At 39.8% G+C, this 14700-nt stretch overlaps 2 protein-coding genes across 2 annotated transcripts; one reads left to right on the top strand and one right to left on the bottom strand.

The window, feature by feature from the left end:
• Positions 1-1124: 1124 nt before the first annotated feature.
• Positions 1125-5297, bottom strand: LOC139732492 (large ribosomal subunit protein eL19-like). The gene is made up of 3 exons (XM_071643355.1): positions 5259-5297; positions 2362-2468; positions 1125-1255 (listed from the first exon to the last, which is right to left on the bottom strand). The coding sequence occupies exons 1-3, from the start codon at positions 5261-5263 to the stop codon at positions 1125-1127; spliced, it is 243 nt and encodes an 80-aa protein (XP_071499456.1). The 5' UTR covers positions 5264-5297.
• A 340-nt stretch (positions 5298-5637) lies between these two features.
• Positions 5638-13772, top strand: LOC139732483 (coiled-coil domain-containing protein 43-like). Its single transcript, XM_071643346.1, has 5 exons — positions 5638-5837; positions 9495-9582; positions 10188-10341; positions 11113-11186; positions 12909-13772. The coding sequence occupies exons 1-5, from the start codon at positions 5664-5666 to the stop codon at positions 13091-13093; spliced, it is 675 nt and encodes a 224-aa protein (XP_071499447.1). The 5' UTR covers positions 5638-5663; the 3' UTR covers positions 13094-13772.
• Positions 13773-14700: the final 928 nt, after the last annotated feature.

Below are 14700 nucleotides of genomic sequence, written 5' to 3'. Positions count from 1 at the left end.
GGGAAATACTAAGACTAACTTGCTAATAACATTTAAATCACTTCCTTATTCATGATTTGAAAGATCTTGGCAGTATGCCAATAACCTGCCCCTTGGGCATATCTTTTCTAATTACATGACTCAATAATTTGACACATTTAAATGGAAAATAGGTTTGAACTTCAAATCTGAACATAAACATGGAGATGGAGAAGCAATATTCTTGTTTGTTATAAGAACTTCTAACAACTGTCTTTTTCTACAAAGCTATCTAAATCTGTAAACTGAACATGACATGGAGAGTAAGAGAAATCTTCAAGTGCTACACAAACACTGGAAACAGCAATAGAGTACTAAAGTGATAATGCCTCAATCTTTTGTTATGGCTTGGGTTGGAACCAGGTGCGAGCATGGTAGGCAACAATAGTATACACAGATATTTGGGCCAGGTGAGGATGTTTACAGAGCTAGTTTCCATGGCGACGAATGGTTATGACATCCCACTTAAGTACTCTACACTCTTTGCATTCTCCTTTTGTTTTTATTGTTTATTCTTAGGTCTACAGCTTGAAAGACCTGGTAGTGTTGGGATACCATGGAGTGGGAAGACTGGACAAACTTGGATTTATTTGAGAATCTCTGTAACAAAATGTGTACATCTTTATCGCAGATCTCCATGTAAGTACACACACAGCCAAAATTTCTAGCGGATTTGGCCATTACCGATGTGCGTACACTTCGATGCACAAATTTGCTGACATGTGGCTGACAGGCGCTATTCATGGTTTTCAATTTACCCCAGTGGGCAGCAGCTGAACATCGATTAAATCGGACCATCCATGTTTGCCCACTCTACCGGGTCTTTAGACTGACTACCAGCCTGCACTGTGGTTGTTAACCACTCCTGCCTACACCTTCCCTCTCACTGACAGTGACACGACATTTGCTCCTGTGACTGTTGCTCCGTTCTTATTTTCTCCAAGGACTTAGGGTTAGGATTAGGGTTGTGAAAGGCCTTTAGGTTTACTTTGATGTGAGGATTAGGATTAAGGGAAGGGTTGTGTTTGTCGGTAGAATTTGTGTTCGGCTTATCGTGCAGATATTTCATGGGAGCAATTGTCGCAGGAGCAAAAGTCATGGAACCCTCACTGACCTCTCCCGCTGTGTCGACCCTTCCTGCGAGCCTCTGCATTCTTGCGAACCCTGGCCCTGGAATGGACAGCGACTGGCTTGCGGATGATGAGGCCATCCTTGATCAGTTTGCGGATATTCTGCCCTGTGGACCATCAAGATAGAAAGAAGGCTGGAGGTGAGACGAGTCACCCAATGAATATCACATGTATCAACGTTAACTCTCCTCTAGTTCATCATACGACTCTTGTCCCACTTCAAATATCTGTATGCACTGGCTCACCATTTCTGATGCACACCAGTAATTCATTATTTGTTCTCTTCATTTGCATTTTCGAATGAGATTTTCTGTCTTTGAGATACTGTAAAAGTGGAAATTTTCGCGGTGTTCAAATTTTCGCGCATTTCGCGCAACCACAAACTAGCGCGAAAATAAAAGCACGCGAATATTTTTGCTTGCCATATGTGCCTGTGCGTGATGTCTTGATTCCGCGGAATTAAAAACACGCGAAACTCTTCCGACCCGGCCAAGCGCGAAAATTAGTCACGCGAAAATATCCACTTTTACAGTATACACACACACCACATCTCTGGGCCCAGATAAAAAAAAAAAACCTACCCCCCCAAAAAAAAAAACAACAACAAACAACACACACACACACAAAACAACACAAAACAACAACAACAACAACAACAACAACAACAACAAAACACACTCCTGATATCAACCAGAAAAAAAGGAAATAGAATTCAGTACATAAGAATCATATGACCAGGGTGGTCCAAAACTTGAAATTTTAGCATGCTGCATGGACCCAGGGTAAAGGCCCTGGAAGCTCTAGGGTTCTAGATTCTGGTGCTATCCCAACTGTACTGTTGAATACTGGATCACATATAATGAGCTTGAATGCCAGGATAAAAGTCTTCTAGCAGCATTTTAGTATGTCTCATATTGTCATTAGCATCACGATCAGATCTTATATTTCCAAAGAAGTCACATGAATAAAAAGACACTGTTTAAGAGTCAACTTTTGACTTTTCAGTCCTGGGTGACCACACAGTGCACTCCCATTATAACCAACACGGTTATAACAAAATTCCGGTTACAACAAAGTACAAATTCAAGCTGCAACATTATCCACTCTATGTATTTTTATTGTTTATTTGCTCGGCTACAACGAAATTTTGATATAACGAAACAAAACTGCCTGTCCCAAGGACTTCATCATAATGGGAGTCCACTGTACTTACTTGAGTTGGCATTTGCGATCTCGTTGATCTCGTTGGGGTCGAGCCAGACCTTGTTTTTGCCGCAGCTCATGACGCTTGCGGCCAAGCGCTTCTGCAGCCGAAGGTTACTACAAAAAAAAAAATAATAATCAGGGAAGACAAGACATTACCATTACCATTCTGACATAAGAAGAAAATAATGCCTCCGGCACCACTTCGTAGCGGAGGCATAAAAACTAACAAGTTCTGTATGAACACTAACAGCCAGACCCCTCAGCAGGTTGTTTGTCGGGTTTTTTTTTTCCTCTCTCTCCCTCTTGTTGCTGAAAGAGTGAAGTACAAAGAAACTAAAAAACTAAGAACCTACTACCAAGGAGAAATTGCCATGCTCGTCACACAGCACAGTCCAAGAATATTACAATGAAGCCAGCTAACCCTGCCAACAATTCATCAAGGTGGATGGCTAATTTCAGTAGATATACATGTGTATATGCACAAGTACAGAGCAGCTAATCGATAATTCAGTTTATAACCAAGTTACAATTGACCCTATCTCATAAAATGTAAAAACTTGAATGGCTACAGCACCACTAAATTTCTGGAATAACGTGTTAAAAACCCAGTGCCAGTGCATAGCGACCGCTGCATTTTGTCTTACACAAAAAGCACCAAGCATTATCTTGATCTCTAACGATACAGGAAGTATTTTATGTATGTACATTATGGGAAGAATCTAGACCTACAACAGTCATACCATATCTTTAACATTTCCTCAGCAACTCGGGAACCGTTACGTACGTACATGTTCATACATGCAGCATATATGTACAAGAAATATCAACTGTACAGCCTGAAAAAGTATTTCTAATTGTGAAAAGAACTGTTTTAGTCATGACAATAGGGAAAAGTTAGTTGCAATATTAAATAACTCAATGCCTCGTAATAATTCCTCCTCAACAATCATTTCAGCAGTAAAAAACCAGTACCCAGGATCGACCTGCCATGCCAAAACTCAACCGCGTGCAATGGCATAGATTTTACATGACGTAGCCGTGTGCCGATTGAATTATGCACGGGCAGCTTGCTTTAATGGCCATGCTGTAAATCATGGTAAATTGTGTAACTTAGTGGAATGAATGGAATCAAAAGAGCTGTGAAACAAGCGACAATATGAATGTGTTGAGCAACTCTGGCAGAGTAAGCCACCCATAATTTGACCATAACGCCATCAAAAATTCAACCTCAGATTAACTGCTGTAGTGCTGTTACATATTTAAAACCTTGAAACTGTCGAATGTGATTATGCTTTTGGCTCATTTTGTGCGCGGTCTAAACTAATTTTGGCACGTCACGGAGGTCGAACCTTGTCCTTGGTCCACTCCAAGCTTGCCTTGGTGTGTGTTTTTTACTTCACTAAAGTTCAATATGTGTGATTTTATCACAAGGTCATGAATACATCATCAGATCATGTTCATACATGTAGCAGTGTATGTATTTCATCATTGAATAACCCCCCCCCCCCAAAAAAAAAAAGAAAAGAAAATCTAACATTAGAATAGATGGGTGTCTATCTCGGAATCTTTTCTAAAGGCCCGGTCACACTGCCCAAAAGTTGCGTAAATGCATGAATCACGTAAGAAATTTGAGCCTTATGCGAAACATGCGCGATTTGTTCATTTCATGAGTTTGTCTGACGTGGGACCTTCGTAGTTGTCCGCCGATGTGCGCCCGACGGGCGCTTTACGCGATTTCAGGTTTTAAGCAGCTCAAAACTCGGCTTCACGTTAAAGTTCATGCAGTATTGCGCTGATTTACATAATTTTTACGCGATCAATGTGCGAAATATGTGTGGAATATCAGTGATTGTTCGTGAAATATGTTGCCGCTATCGTGTTCATTCGCGAATCATACACAGTGCATTAGATCTAGTGATAATGCGCAGATTATGCATGGTTTTCCGTGGATCTCAGTCATTGCGCACAACCACGAATATGCCCCGTTTGGGGCCTTTAATTAATTTGCGTGCCTATGCGCTGAAAGTGTGTAGATCTAGTTTGTAAGTCTCGTAAGTGATTTTTGCGTGATCTTTCCATAGGGTGATCTATGTCTTGATAGTAGATAGTTCTTGCGCAATTCCTCGGTAATTTTCATTGCGTAAATCAGCGAAAATTCTCGACGGACAAGCATGCACAACTAAATCTCTTGCATGATACATGTGTTTACACGACTTTTGGGCAGTGTAAGCGGGCCTTTATATTAGGGAGCTTTAGATTTTAGACGCGCGGACGTTCAAAGGAAAAAAACATGCTCTGAGCGTGCACAGAAGCGCGCGTCAAGTCGATCTATTTTTAGCTTGTGTCGACTGAGTTTTTCACTACGCGTACTGGGCTATTTTTACGTCCGCACAGTTTGCAACGTAGAGAGCTACTTCATGCATCGATCATATGGGGCGCGATTTTATTTTTTATACGTTGCGTCCCAGCATAATCTAAAGCTACTTTTACGCGGGGAGAGGAGAACGTCCAGCGCACTTGTCGTCTCAAACGTCCGCGCGTCAAAATCTATAGCTCCCTATTATGTAACGAGGAGGCTGCTTGCAGGCAGGCCCAGGTTCAGCTAGCAACAACAGCGCCACGGACGGCCTACGCACGGTGCACTAGAACCATCCTCTGCATGTTATGCATACGTCAATGAATGAGCTACGGACAATCACCATACACCGCACCTGACACCGCGACCGTTCGCAAGTCTCACAACATCTCCACAAAATCATTTGTTGAACAAAATCTGAAGAGCTAATAATTCTGAAAGTGAATCCTCATTGAGCATATGAATTACAGCTTGGGAAAAAATTGCAAAAAACTCATAAATGGTAATCATGTGTCACATATGAATGACTTTCTTTAGCTTTTTCGTACCTCATGATGGCTGTGCCTATGCAGTAACACGAGGAAAAGACAGAGGTTGAGCAGGCGATGAGTGACTAATGTTCCTTCGCCGAACTTGATTTTTTTGTGAAGACCTAAGACTGATTCTAGCTAACCTCTGCTCATTTATGGTATAATTCAGGACGTATTTTACAGTTATATTTCAGAGTGAGGTAAAATTAGGCTATAATGATTTACAAATAGGTATGAAAATAAATTTCTTTATATCGCGCAATACTCTTTGATGGTTTCAGCGTGATACGGTTTATCAGAGCCTTTTCGCTGAGTGCATATATCACAATATCGACGCATGTCACACGTCATCCAAGCACGAGTAAAACGCACCCAGAGCACAGCAAATTGAAAAAATTTGCACCATCCGAATGCAAGATTGAAATGGCCGAAGCAGCGCCTGGCCAGAACTTTGGAGAATGGCTCTCCACCAAACTGGAACAACTCAGTATTGATCAAGACGTATTTGGTAGTTATATTAGCAGTATTGTTGAAACTGACGACTCAAATGAAGAGGAAAAATCCGAGGCCTTGAATGGAATTCTTTGCGAAATTCTGGTATGCTCTATTGTATTTTACAGTCCCATGTACTCTATTTTATGTTGGAAACACATTGCTGTAGACAGCTGAACATGAACTTCATCATAACTAGACTAGATCATGAAGTAATGAATATGTGCATATCTGTTTCTGTTTCTGTTTCTGTTCCGGTTCCGTCGGTATTCTCAGAATTAACTGTAAAATTTACTCCACCACCGTTGCTTGTACTCCACCAACGTTATCGAAATAAATTTATATCGAAAGTGTGTGACGTGCATTGACTTTGAATTGAAAGATAACTTGTGTTGGGCTGTGTAGAGGTCTAACCAAGAGTAAAATACTCGGTTTGCGGCAGGTCAAGGGTTTTTCCACACTGTAAACAAATCAGGCAAATTATCTTCAACCATTTCATATATCATAAACAAGATCATTCATTAACGCTATTGTTTTCATAAAAAATTGATCAATGACAAACGCAGATTTCATGATTTACCAGGAGGGCAAAACCCGGCACAATTTTGCCGATATGCTTTGCTCTGCTTTGCGGCACAATGTACAATCCCTATGCCATACTTATACGCGCGTGCTCCGCGATCTTCAGCTGAACGCCTTCACATGTCTCGCGAACATTGTGTAAGCGCCAATTCCCATTGCGAAAGCACGTGAAAATAGCGGGCGCACATGCACTGGCTGCAAACAGGATCGCAATTCTGGCGGTGTTGTTGATGTCTTTCTCGTGTTTTTCTCATTTTTTTTCGATGGTAACATCCACTTTCTGAAAAAAATGGCGGCCCACATCGGCTCGCGAAAGTTCTAATTTACGTGAGGATATGTTTTCAAAGTCCATGAACATCAAGAAAAGGACAAAAAAATCCAGTTTCTTGGACCATTGTTTCTTAAGTGTTATGTTAAGAAGTACCAAAATTAAATTTTGGATGCGATATGTTGTCATTTAGGTGAGAAAATTTCACTTTTGTCGAAGATTGTGCCTATTTTATCGGTTGGTTTTATCGATTGGTAGTGTGTTAGTATATGTGTAGTGTGCATGTAATAGTGCAATACTGTGTTTAGCGGTATATTACTGAGTGTGTTGTACCTGCCGTGAACGGGCGCACAGCTGCATACTGCAGCACTTACTCCATGTTATTGTTAGGTCTAACGTTACACTGCATTCCATATTTAGTATTAGTAATATGGACTTAGTAATCTTGATACTTTTTGTAGGAATTGAGTAGACACCTCTAGACTAGAGGGGTCGAAATTTTAATCATGCACAGTTAAAATATCACGATCGCAAAATGTTATAAATTTAAATATACCAGACCTAGTCCTGGGGCCTACACACGTCACACGCGTGCACGTGTGTCTTTACTGTCCAGCCGCACCACTGCCCTTGTATTGTGTGTACTGTACATATCCATAGACCACGCACGGAGAAGCTAGCTGGATATTACATGTGGGGATACATCAAAATGCAGTGTTAGAAACCATTCTTTATTTTCCTACAATTTTTTTGAACTCCATTCTCATTCAGTCATTGTCTTTATATTAAAGCAATATTACATGTGGGGCCACATCAAAATTCAGTGTTAGAAACCATTCTTTATTTTCATACAATTTTTTTGAACTCCATTCTCATTCAGTCATTGTCTTTATATAAGTAAGTTACCCATTTTTTGACTGCCTACATTGCGGAAGCAGAATAGCGTGCATGATTTGAACGTCTGTGCTGCGATCATCGTTCGAACGCCTGCGCTCATTGTTCAACCCCATGTCTCCATGCTTTGATTTTGCGGCATACCGCCATGCGCTGCCTATGAATGGATTAGCGCCCATGCCACGCACGGACGAAAGTGTACACATAGCACTATGAGAGTGCGGTACTCGATATACTCCACGCTGTGCGAGAGATTCTACGCATGTACACGTTGCTGTCGAACCATGGCGAACATCGCAAATTCTGGCACGGTGGCATGCAAAATATAAATCGCGCATAAACACCCAAGTTATCTCAGAAACGCAAATCTTGGAACACGTGTGGAGGTAGTTGCATAGTTTGAATTTTGCACTTGATCTGCACCATTTTTTTATTCATGAATTTCATATAAATTTATATAAATTCGTAAGAGTGGTCTATTCATGGAAACGGTCGAATCAAGGGTACCATGCTTTATAAGATGAATTTAAAATGAATACCTAAGTTACAATTGATAAGGAGACTTCCCATTGATTATGATAAATCGCACCTCCACGATGGAGTCTTGAGCCATGGGACGTGTCGAGACTTCGGCTCCGCATATTAATGGGTACTCGTAACACGTAAGTCGTAGCTAGCGGCACTGTGAACATCGCGCCTCGGCACATCAACTCCACAAGAAGTGCATATTCTCTGACTAAGCGCCGCACAGGGTCTACGGGTACACAAAGCAGCTGGCGTGTGCAGCTGTGCTGCTGGCTGGTCGTCGATTGTGGAGCCGGGAATGGAAGTACAACCATACTATCTTGGAGAAAACTTGCAATTAAAACAGATGAACATGTGTGGTAAGACCCTCCCCCCCCCCCCCCAAAAAAAAAAAAAAAAAAAAAAAGAAAAGGAGAAAAGACGGAGATAATGAATTGGAAACCATTTAAAGAAAATTAAGCTGTCTAGAATTTAAGGAAAAATAAGTTATTTTCAGAGCGGCGCTTGCCTGCTAGCAGCTCAAGTTCCGATGTAACGCTGCGACCTCCGATCTTCTGTAGTGATTTCAGTCCGAAGTCCTCCAGTCAACTGTAACTTTGCTCTTAAATCCATCGTAACAAACAAATATGATGAGAATGGAGTGAAAAAAAAACAAACATTGTACTTGCAAGAAAATAACATTTGAAAATATGACTAGATATAGATGATAAATGATGTTACTTTCATCACTTTGTGAGCAAGGTGGTCGTGGTGTATTCGATAACGTGTTCATGTGGCTAACAGCGCAGCGCGGCAGGTTCCTCAAAGGGCAGCTTCTCTGTATGGAGCGTACAGTAATCCACGTGTGGCTGTATCCAGTGACTTGGGCCATGGCTGCAACCACAGACATGTGTGGCTGGATGTAAAGACACACGCGTGTGGTTGTATACACTGCCTTTATTTTATGGAATTGTTTTCTCACTTGCTGCTAAACATTTTGAAAGCTTCTCCATGACTATGATGTCATTTGATCCTGCTCGATTGCCTTAGTGATGACTGAAAGATTTGGGGAATATTGCAGGATGTGCATTGTATGTACAGACTTTGCACATTCAACTTGCATGTCACTCCTCGTTCAGGTATTATTGCACGTTCAGTGATTGGCCAAGTGGATAAATTATCGGGCAGGGTAAGGTGGCCATCAATGCTCTTGAACAATGCATGAATGCAAGAACTTCCTCACTGCTTGTTCTTTTTTATCACTGATGGAAAGACATATAGTTCATCTTGAGAGCATTGAAAAAGCAAATGAACAGACAAATGTGAACACAAGCTATTACCAGCAATCAAGTGCCATTTTAAATTTACTGACCAGAGATGAGTATTGGAATTTACTATCTGTTGCTGTATGATTACCAACCGTGCAGTGTAAACTATCATTTAGCAGGACTTGCTAATGATGAAAAACATGTGACATGATATATTTCTTCTTGCTTTGTCCTCTCATACATCAGGACAATTCAGTGGATGAAACTTGCCAAGAAATTCTACAGAAATGGAAAGAGCTGAGCTCTGCAGATGAAGTGAAGCAAGTGAATGGAGGTAGAGTGCTTATCTGTAATATTCTTCTGATTACTCTTTTAAAAAGCTGTGATATCTTAAGGCATTGTATCTGCCTGATGCAGAGAGTCCTTACTTCATTGTTTTTTGTTTTTTTTTAGATTTCAGAGTCAATAGTAATCATTTAATTGATTTTAAAAGTGTTAGGAGTTTCAATTTTTATATGCTTGCTAAAAGTATTGTTTGGAGACATGAATCTTGGATTTGATATAATAATTGAGACCAGTGATTGTTTTTAGATGCTTTATCACTTGTTTTGTTTAGATCAGTCATTTGTCTCTGAGGAATTATTCCTGGTGATCAAAATAAAGTCAGAAGAGGTTGTATGAATAGTCATATGGAAATCATGTTCAGCAGTGCTTCCATTTTGCTGCACCTGCTATAGGTGACTTTTTTCTCACCTCACTGTATTTTTGATACAAACCTGTAAAATTTCACATCTATCTGAAGTGTACTGGCTGAAGTAGCTTGAACTTGTATGGACAGATTGCTTGCATTCCTACACAGTTCCATTTAAAGTCTTTGTGCGTGATGAAGCTGTTGAAATCATGTCATGGTTCTTTCAAAAAGATGTTGATTCTTCTCAGATGCCTCAGTGGCTGGTAATGCCGATGTGAAGATGGCTGCAATTATGGAACGACACGCTGCAACTCAGGTTCCCAGAGTGACCAGAACCCCGACAGAGAACAAAGAGAAGGCAGCCCTCCTGGCAAGGTTTGCTGAGGTCTCAGAAGGAGAAGAATATCCTTTCTATATACCTGGTGTTAGAAATAATGATAATGATAATGATAATGATAATGGTGATAATGTTGATCATGATTTTAATGAAAATGTTAATGAAAATGCTAATGGTAATAACACTGTGTATACCACTTAAATATAAAGTGCAAAGTTACATTAAAGTCTCTTCAGCATATATGAATAAAATCTTGATTAGTATTGACATTTTGAATAATCAAACTTTTTTGTTGTCGTTTTTCCAAACGTATGGGGTAGTTGGAGGCTCTTCAATATTGATAAGGTAAATCCTTGTGGTATAGTTGAAAGTGCACTGTACTTTGACATGGCATTTGACTTGTGAAATTCTGTGTGATATTGGTGTAGCCCATGATGTCTTGGCATAGTTGTGGTAAACCCTGTAGTAGAGCCGTCATAAAGAGCAGAGGTCTCCCTGGTTGAATGAGACACTACATTATCATTATTAGCAATTTAGAAATGCAAGAACACATAAAAAGGTAATAAAAGTTGATTTTAATGCATCTCAAATTTAGCAATGTTAGTGAAATAATAGGTATTTTAAGATATTTCAGGAAGTAACTACCAGACTTGTAGGGATATTAGATGTTGCATGACAGCAGGGTTTGACTGAAGGAAGAAATGCCAATGCTCTGTGTTTGTGTCATGCTGTTTTGTGGTGCTCTTCATACATTTCAAGAGATACATTGTTCTTTCATTGTGTGGGGTGTCAGATATTTCTCACTCATGCCATTTTCTTTGACTGCAATGTCTCACTGATGAAGATTATGAAGAGGAGGACTACGGAGGGGGAGGAGGAGGCGCCGGAGGAGGAGGACTGGATGATTTCTGTATCCTTTAAAAAAAATGAAAAGCTGTGTCTTCAGATTGTAGCATCGCAGTTCAGATGATAGTGGTCTAAGTTGTTGTTTTGTGTGTTTGTACCTGAGCATGGCTGAGCTGTTCCTTCTCAACTTACCATCCCAGTAAGTTCAGAATGTAGAGAGGTTTAAAGGAGAAGGATTTCTCTGTCTGCTTCCACATGATGGACACATTACCCAGACAAATTTAGTTTTTAACTTTTAAAAGCGGGATATATCTACAATTGTATTATATAATTTGTCTGATTTGTGCATACAGTCAACTTCGTGCAAGTTCAATAATTGGCTGAGTCAATGTCCTCTCAAGATAGATCTACATGGAGTTTAAGGACTATATTAATCAATTTGCTGATTTGATTTCAAATTGATTGCTGAAAGATTGCCAAATGTTAATTAAATGATTCATCAATTTGTTTGTGAGACTTCCTACTCACTTTGTATAAAATTAGTTTCTTTGGCTTTCTTATCACAGTCATAGCAATTCATATCACATTACTAGTAATATGTGTTTGTATTTGAGCAAGGTCCTAGTGTTAACATGAAAATCAATATGTTTATGTTTAATGCTGCATCTTGTATGTTATCCGAAACTGATTGGTCTCATCAATAGCTTTTTTTATTTTTAAGCTGAATTATAAATTCAATGTTCTTTAAAATCTTTATGTACTGTTTGATGCAGTTCTTCACCTGATGAGAACTAAAGTGCTATAACATGACCTATAAAAGTCCATGGAGTCAGCACCCTCCTTGTTTTTAATGAATGTTTTTCATATTCAGCATGATCCACTTTGTATGTATTCAATATCTGATCTTGTCCCTGGTACTTACAAGCCTATTGCACATTCCTGGGATATAAGTGCATCATTTGTATACCAGCAGCCAGTCTGGTCTTGAGCCAGGGTCTTTTAACCGTCCCCAAGGACAGCCCATCCTCTCTATGTCTGTTTCCAAATCCTGCTGCCAGCGAGTCCATGGCTCATCTCTCTACCTTATAGCCAGGTCTCTGATATTCTTCTGATGATGGGATTGGGTTTCTAGAGGGTGTGCCCTATGTATTTCCTGCACCTATGAAGTACATTAAGTGTATTTCAACAGCAGTTGCTGTCTAGTTTGCTCCAATGTGCTGACATCACAGACTACATCTGGGTAACAAGTCTGAAGAATGTTAGATTAATTCCAGTCTGAGCGAGATTTTTGCTAAAGAAAATATAGTTGTATGATGTGGAAATCCCCACCCCCTCAAAAAACAAACAAAACACCTAAAACATGACAAATGAAAATAAACAAAAAGTTATTCAAATTGTTTTCTCATATACTGTTAAAATGAAAATCTTTGCACAAGTAAGTTTTCTCGCTTGACCAGGTAAGATGATTATTGTTTGTTTTCCAAGTCTGCGGATTCAAAACATCAAATAGTGTTACATTAAATTAGCAAAATATTACTGTGCATTTATTTTCATGCTAGTTTCTGGTTGTGTGAAATGCGCAAAAATGTCCACACAGTGAAAATGTTCACTTTTACATTACTTTCATAGTTTGAAATGTGCTTAATGAATGGTATGACTTGCCTGAGATGAGATACTCCCATCCCATATTATTCTGCCCAAAAGGTGCCACTAGTGGTACATGTCAAGAAACGGTCTGTTTTCCTTGACCAGTGCCCCCTCCCTCCCCCCCCCCCCCACCCCGCAGTCATGAGGAACACCAATAAGGAGGATGTAGACAAGCAGGAGAGAGAGAAGCGGGAGAAGGCGAAAGCGGAGACCGCCAAGAAGAAGGCGCAGGACAAGCTCCAGCGGGAGCAGCAGAAACAGAAGGCCCAGGACCGGAAGGACAAGGAGAAGAAGCGAACACAGAAGCAGGAGCGCCGGAGGTAGCACCCCTCCGCCCCCCACACCAACGCAGCAACTAGGCATTATCTATTTATGACAAGTATTATATTAGTCGGCCTTTGCATGTATCTGAAAATGTATAGTAAAAAAATGAGAACAGTTGACTTCAGCAAATGCATCACTTTCGCGTAAGTCCATCCATCTATCTATCTATCTCCCAAAGATTGGAGAAAGATGATATCTACCTTGTCTTGTTAGTGCAGATGAATTTATCAAAGAGGAAATCAGAGCAGAGATGCAACATGCATTTGCAGCAGCTGTCGACTTCTCAGCATCTCTTTTTGCCTGAGTGCTTACCAGTATTTTGTTTTGTTTTGTTTTTTCTACATGTGATAAGGTGCATAGATTGTCTGGTTTTCTATGATCTGACCAATCATTAGTACAAGAGGAAGTTGGAAGCGCAGATGCAATGTTGTCAACATTCATTGCATCCAGTTTTGCTTCTCTTTCCTCTTCTATGCAAGTCTGTAAAAATGTTCTTAAAATCAAAAGAGAAAAGAAAAGAAAGAAAGCAAAGAGATTGCAGCTGCATTGTTTGTCTGACTGGGTTCATATTATCCTACAGATAGTTTCAATCAAGGTGAGATTTTAAAGGAGACTTTGGATGATTTTCAGAATTTTCACATCTGAACAACTATAAATTAGTTATACATGTACTAAGTTAAGAATTTCAGAATTGATAGTGTTTGAGATGAGGAATAAGAATGTTTTCAAAATTTATAACAAATTGTCATGAACAAGGATGATGACATGGCAGCCTCACCATAAGGATGCATGAGTTGGGGCTCAAGGAAGCAGAACAAAAGGAGAAGGCATGCATAGATTCTACACAGGTGAACTTGTTCATCAAGCAGTATTGTGATGGAATCACTTGTGCTGCTACATTTCTGATTTATGTGAGGCTCCTATGTCATCAACATTCTTCAGTGTAATTTGTTGAAGATTTTTACGAGTATTGGGTTCTCTGCTCAAGGACCACAATAATTTCCACAAATCTATACATGGAGCTGTCAATTTATGTACTACATGATGTGAAATTATGAAAATCATTTGGAATGCCCCTTTAAGCCTGTGCGTGTCTTTCTTTATCTGTCTTGAGCTAATGATGTATAGAGTGTACTTGGGGATGAGGGTAAAGAAATTGAAAGGTGAGAGATTTTAATTATGGGAAGTGGGATTTCTCTTTCTTCTCCTCAGCACATTAAAGAGCTAATGAATTATTTAAAGATTGATGAGCACTTTCAGTCATTCTACTAAAATGAGGACTGATATTTTGAAAGAAGTACCAGGAGCAAACATGTTCACCAAGCCTGAAATTTTTATTCCTAACATTTGTACAAAATTGTAGAAAGTCTGTAACTCTGGTATTCAGGGTTTGAAGACTATAAATACCCTATTCTGGACTGTATAATGTTTACCTGCCTTGTGTGGTGGCCCAAGAAGTTTTTAATGTCTTTTCTTTAGTTTTTACTGCTAGCTGTGGAAGATACCAAATCACTTCTTGGTGATGGGTAATGATCTACTATTTTATTCTAGATCTCCTGTCAGCTGCTATACAGTGTATGTATACTGTATGCACCCAATATTTTGTG

This window comes from Diadema antillarum, unplaced genomic scaffold (assembly GCF_040938485.1).
Source record: "Diadema antillarum isolate AM-2024a unplaced genomic scaffold, OU_Dant_1.0 seq00000425_RagTag, whole genome shotgun sequence".
Lineage (NCBI taxonomy): Eukaryota > Metazoa > Echinodermata > Echinoidea > Diadematoida > Diadematidae > Diadema > Diadema antillarum.
This window is presented reverse-complemented; position numbering and strand designations above follow the sequence as displayed.

Coding starts and splice junctions, on each gene's coding strand:
- LOC139732492 (XM_071643355.1), bottom strand. Junction 1,256..2,361: donor GATCGCAAATGCCAACTCAA/GTAAGTACAGTG, acceptor GATGGTCCACAG/GGCAGAATATCCGCAAACTG.
- LOC139732483 (XM_071643346.1), top strand. CDS start 5,664: ATGGCCGAAGCAGCGCCTGGCCAGAACTTTGGAGAATGGCTCTCCACC. Junction 5,838..9,494: donor GAATTCTTTGCGAAATTCTG/GTATGCTCTATT, acceptor CTCATACATCAG/GACAATTCAGTGGATGAAAC. Junction 11,187..12,908: donor AGGAGGACTGGATGATTTCT/GTATCCTTTAAA, acceptor CCCACCCCGCAG/TCATGAGGAACACCAATAAG.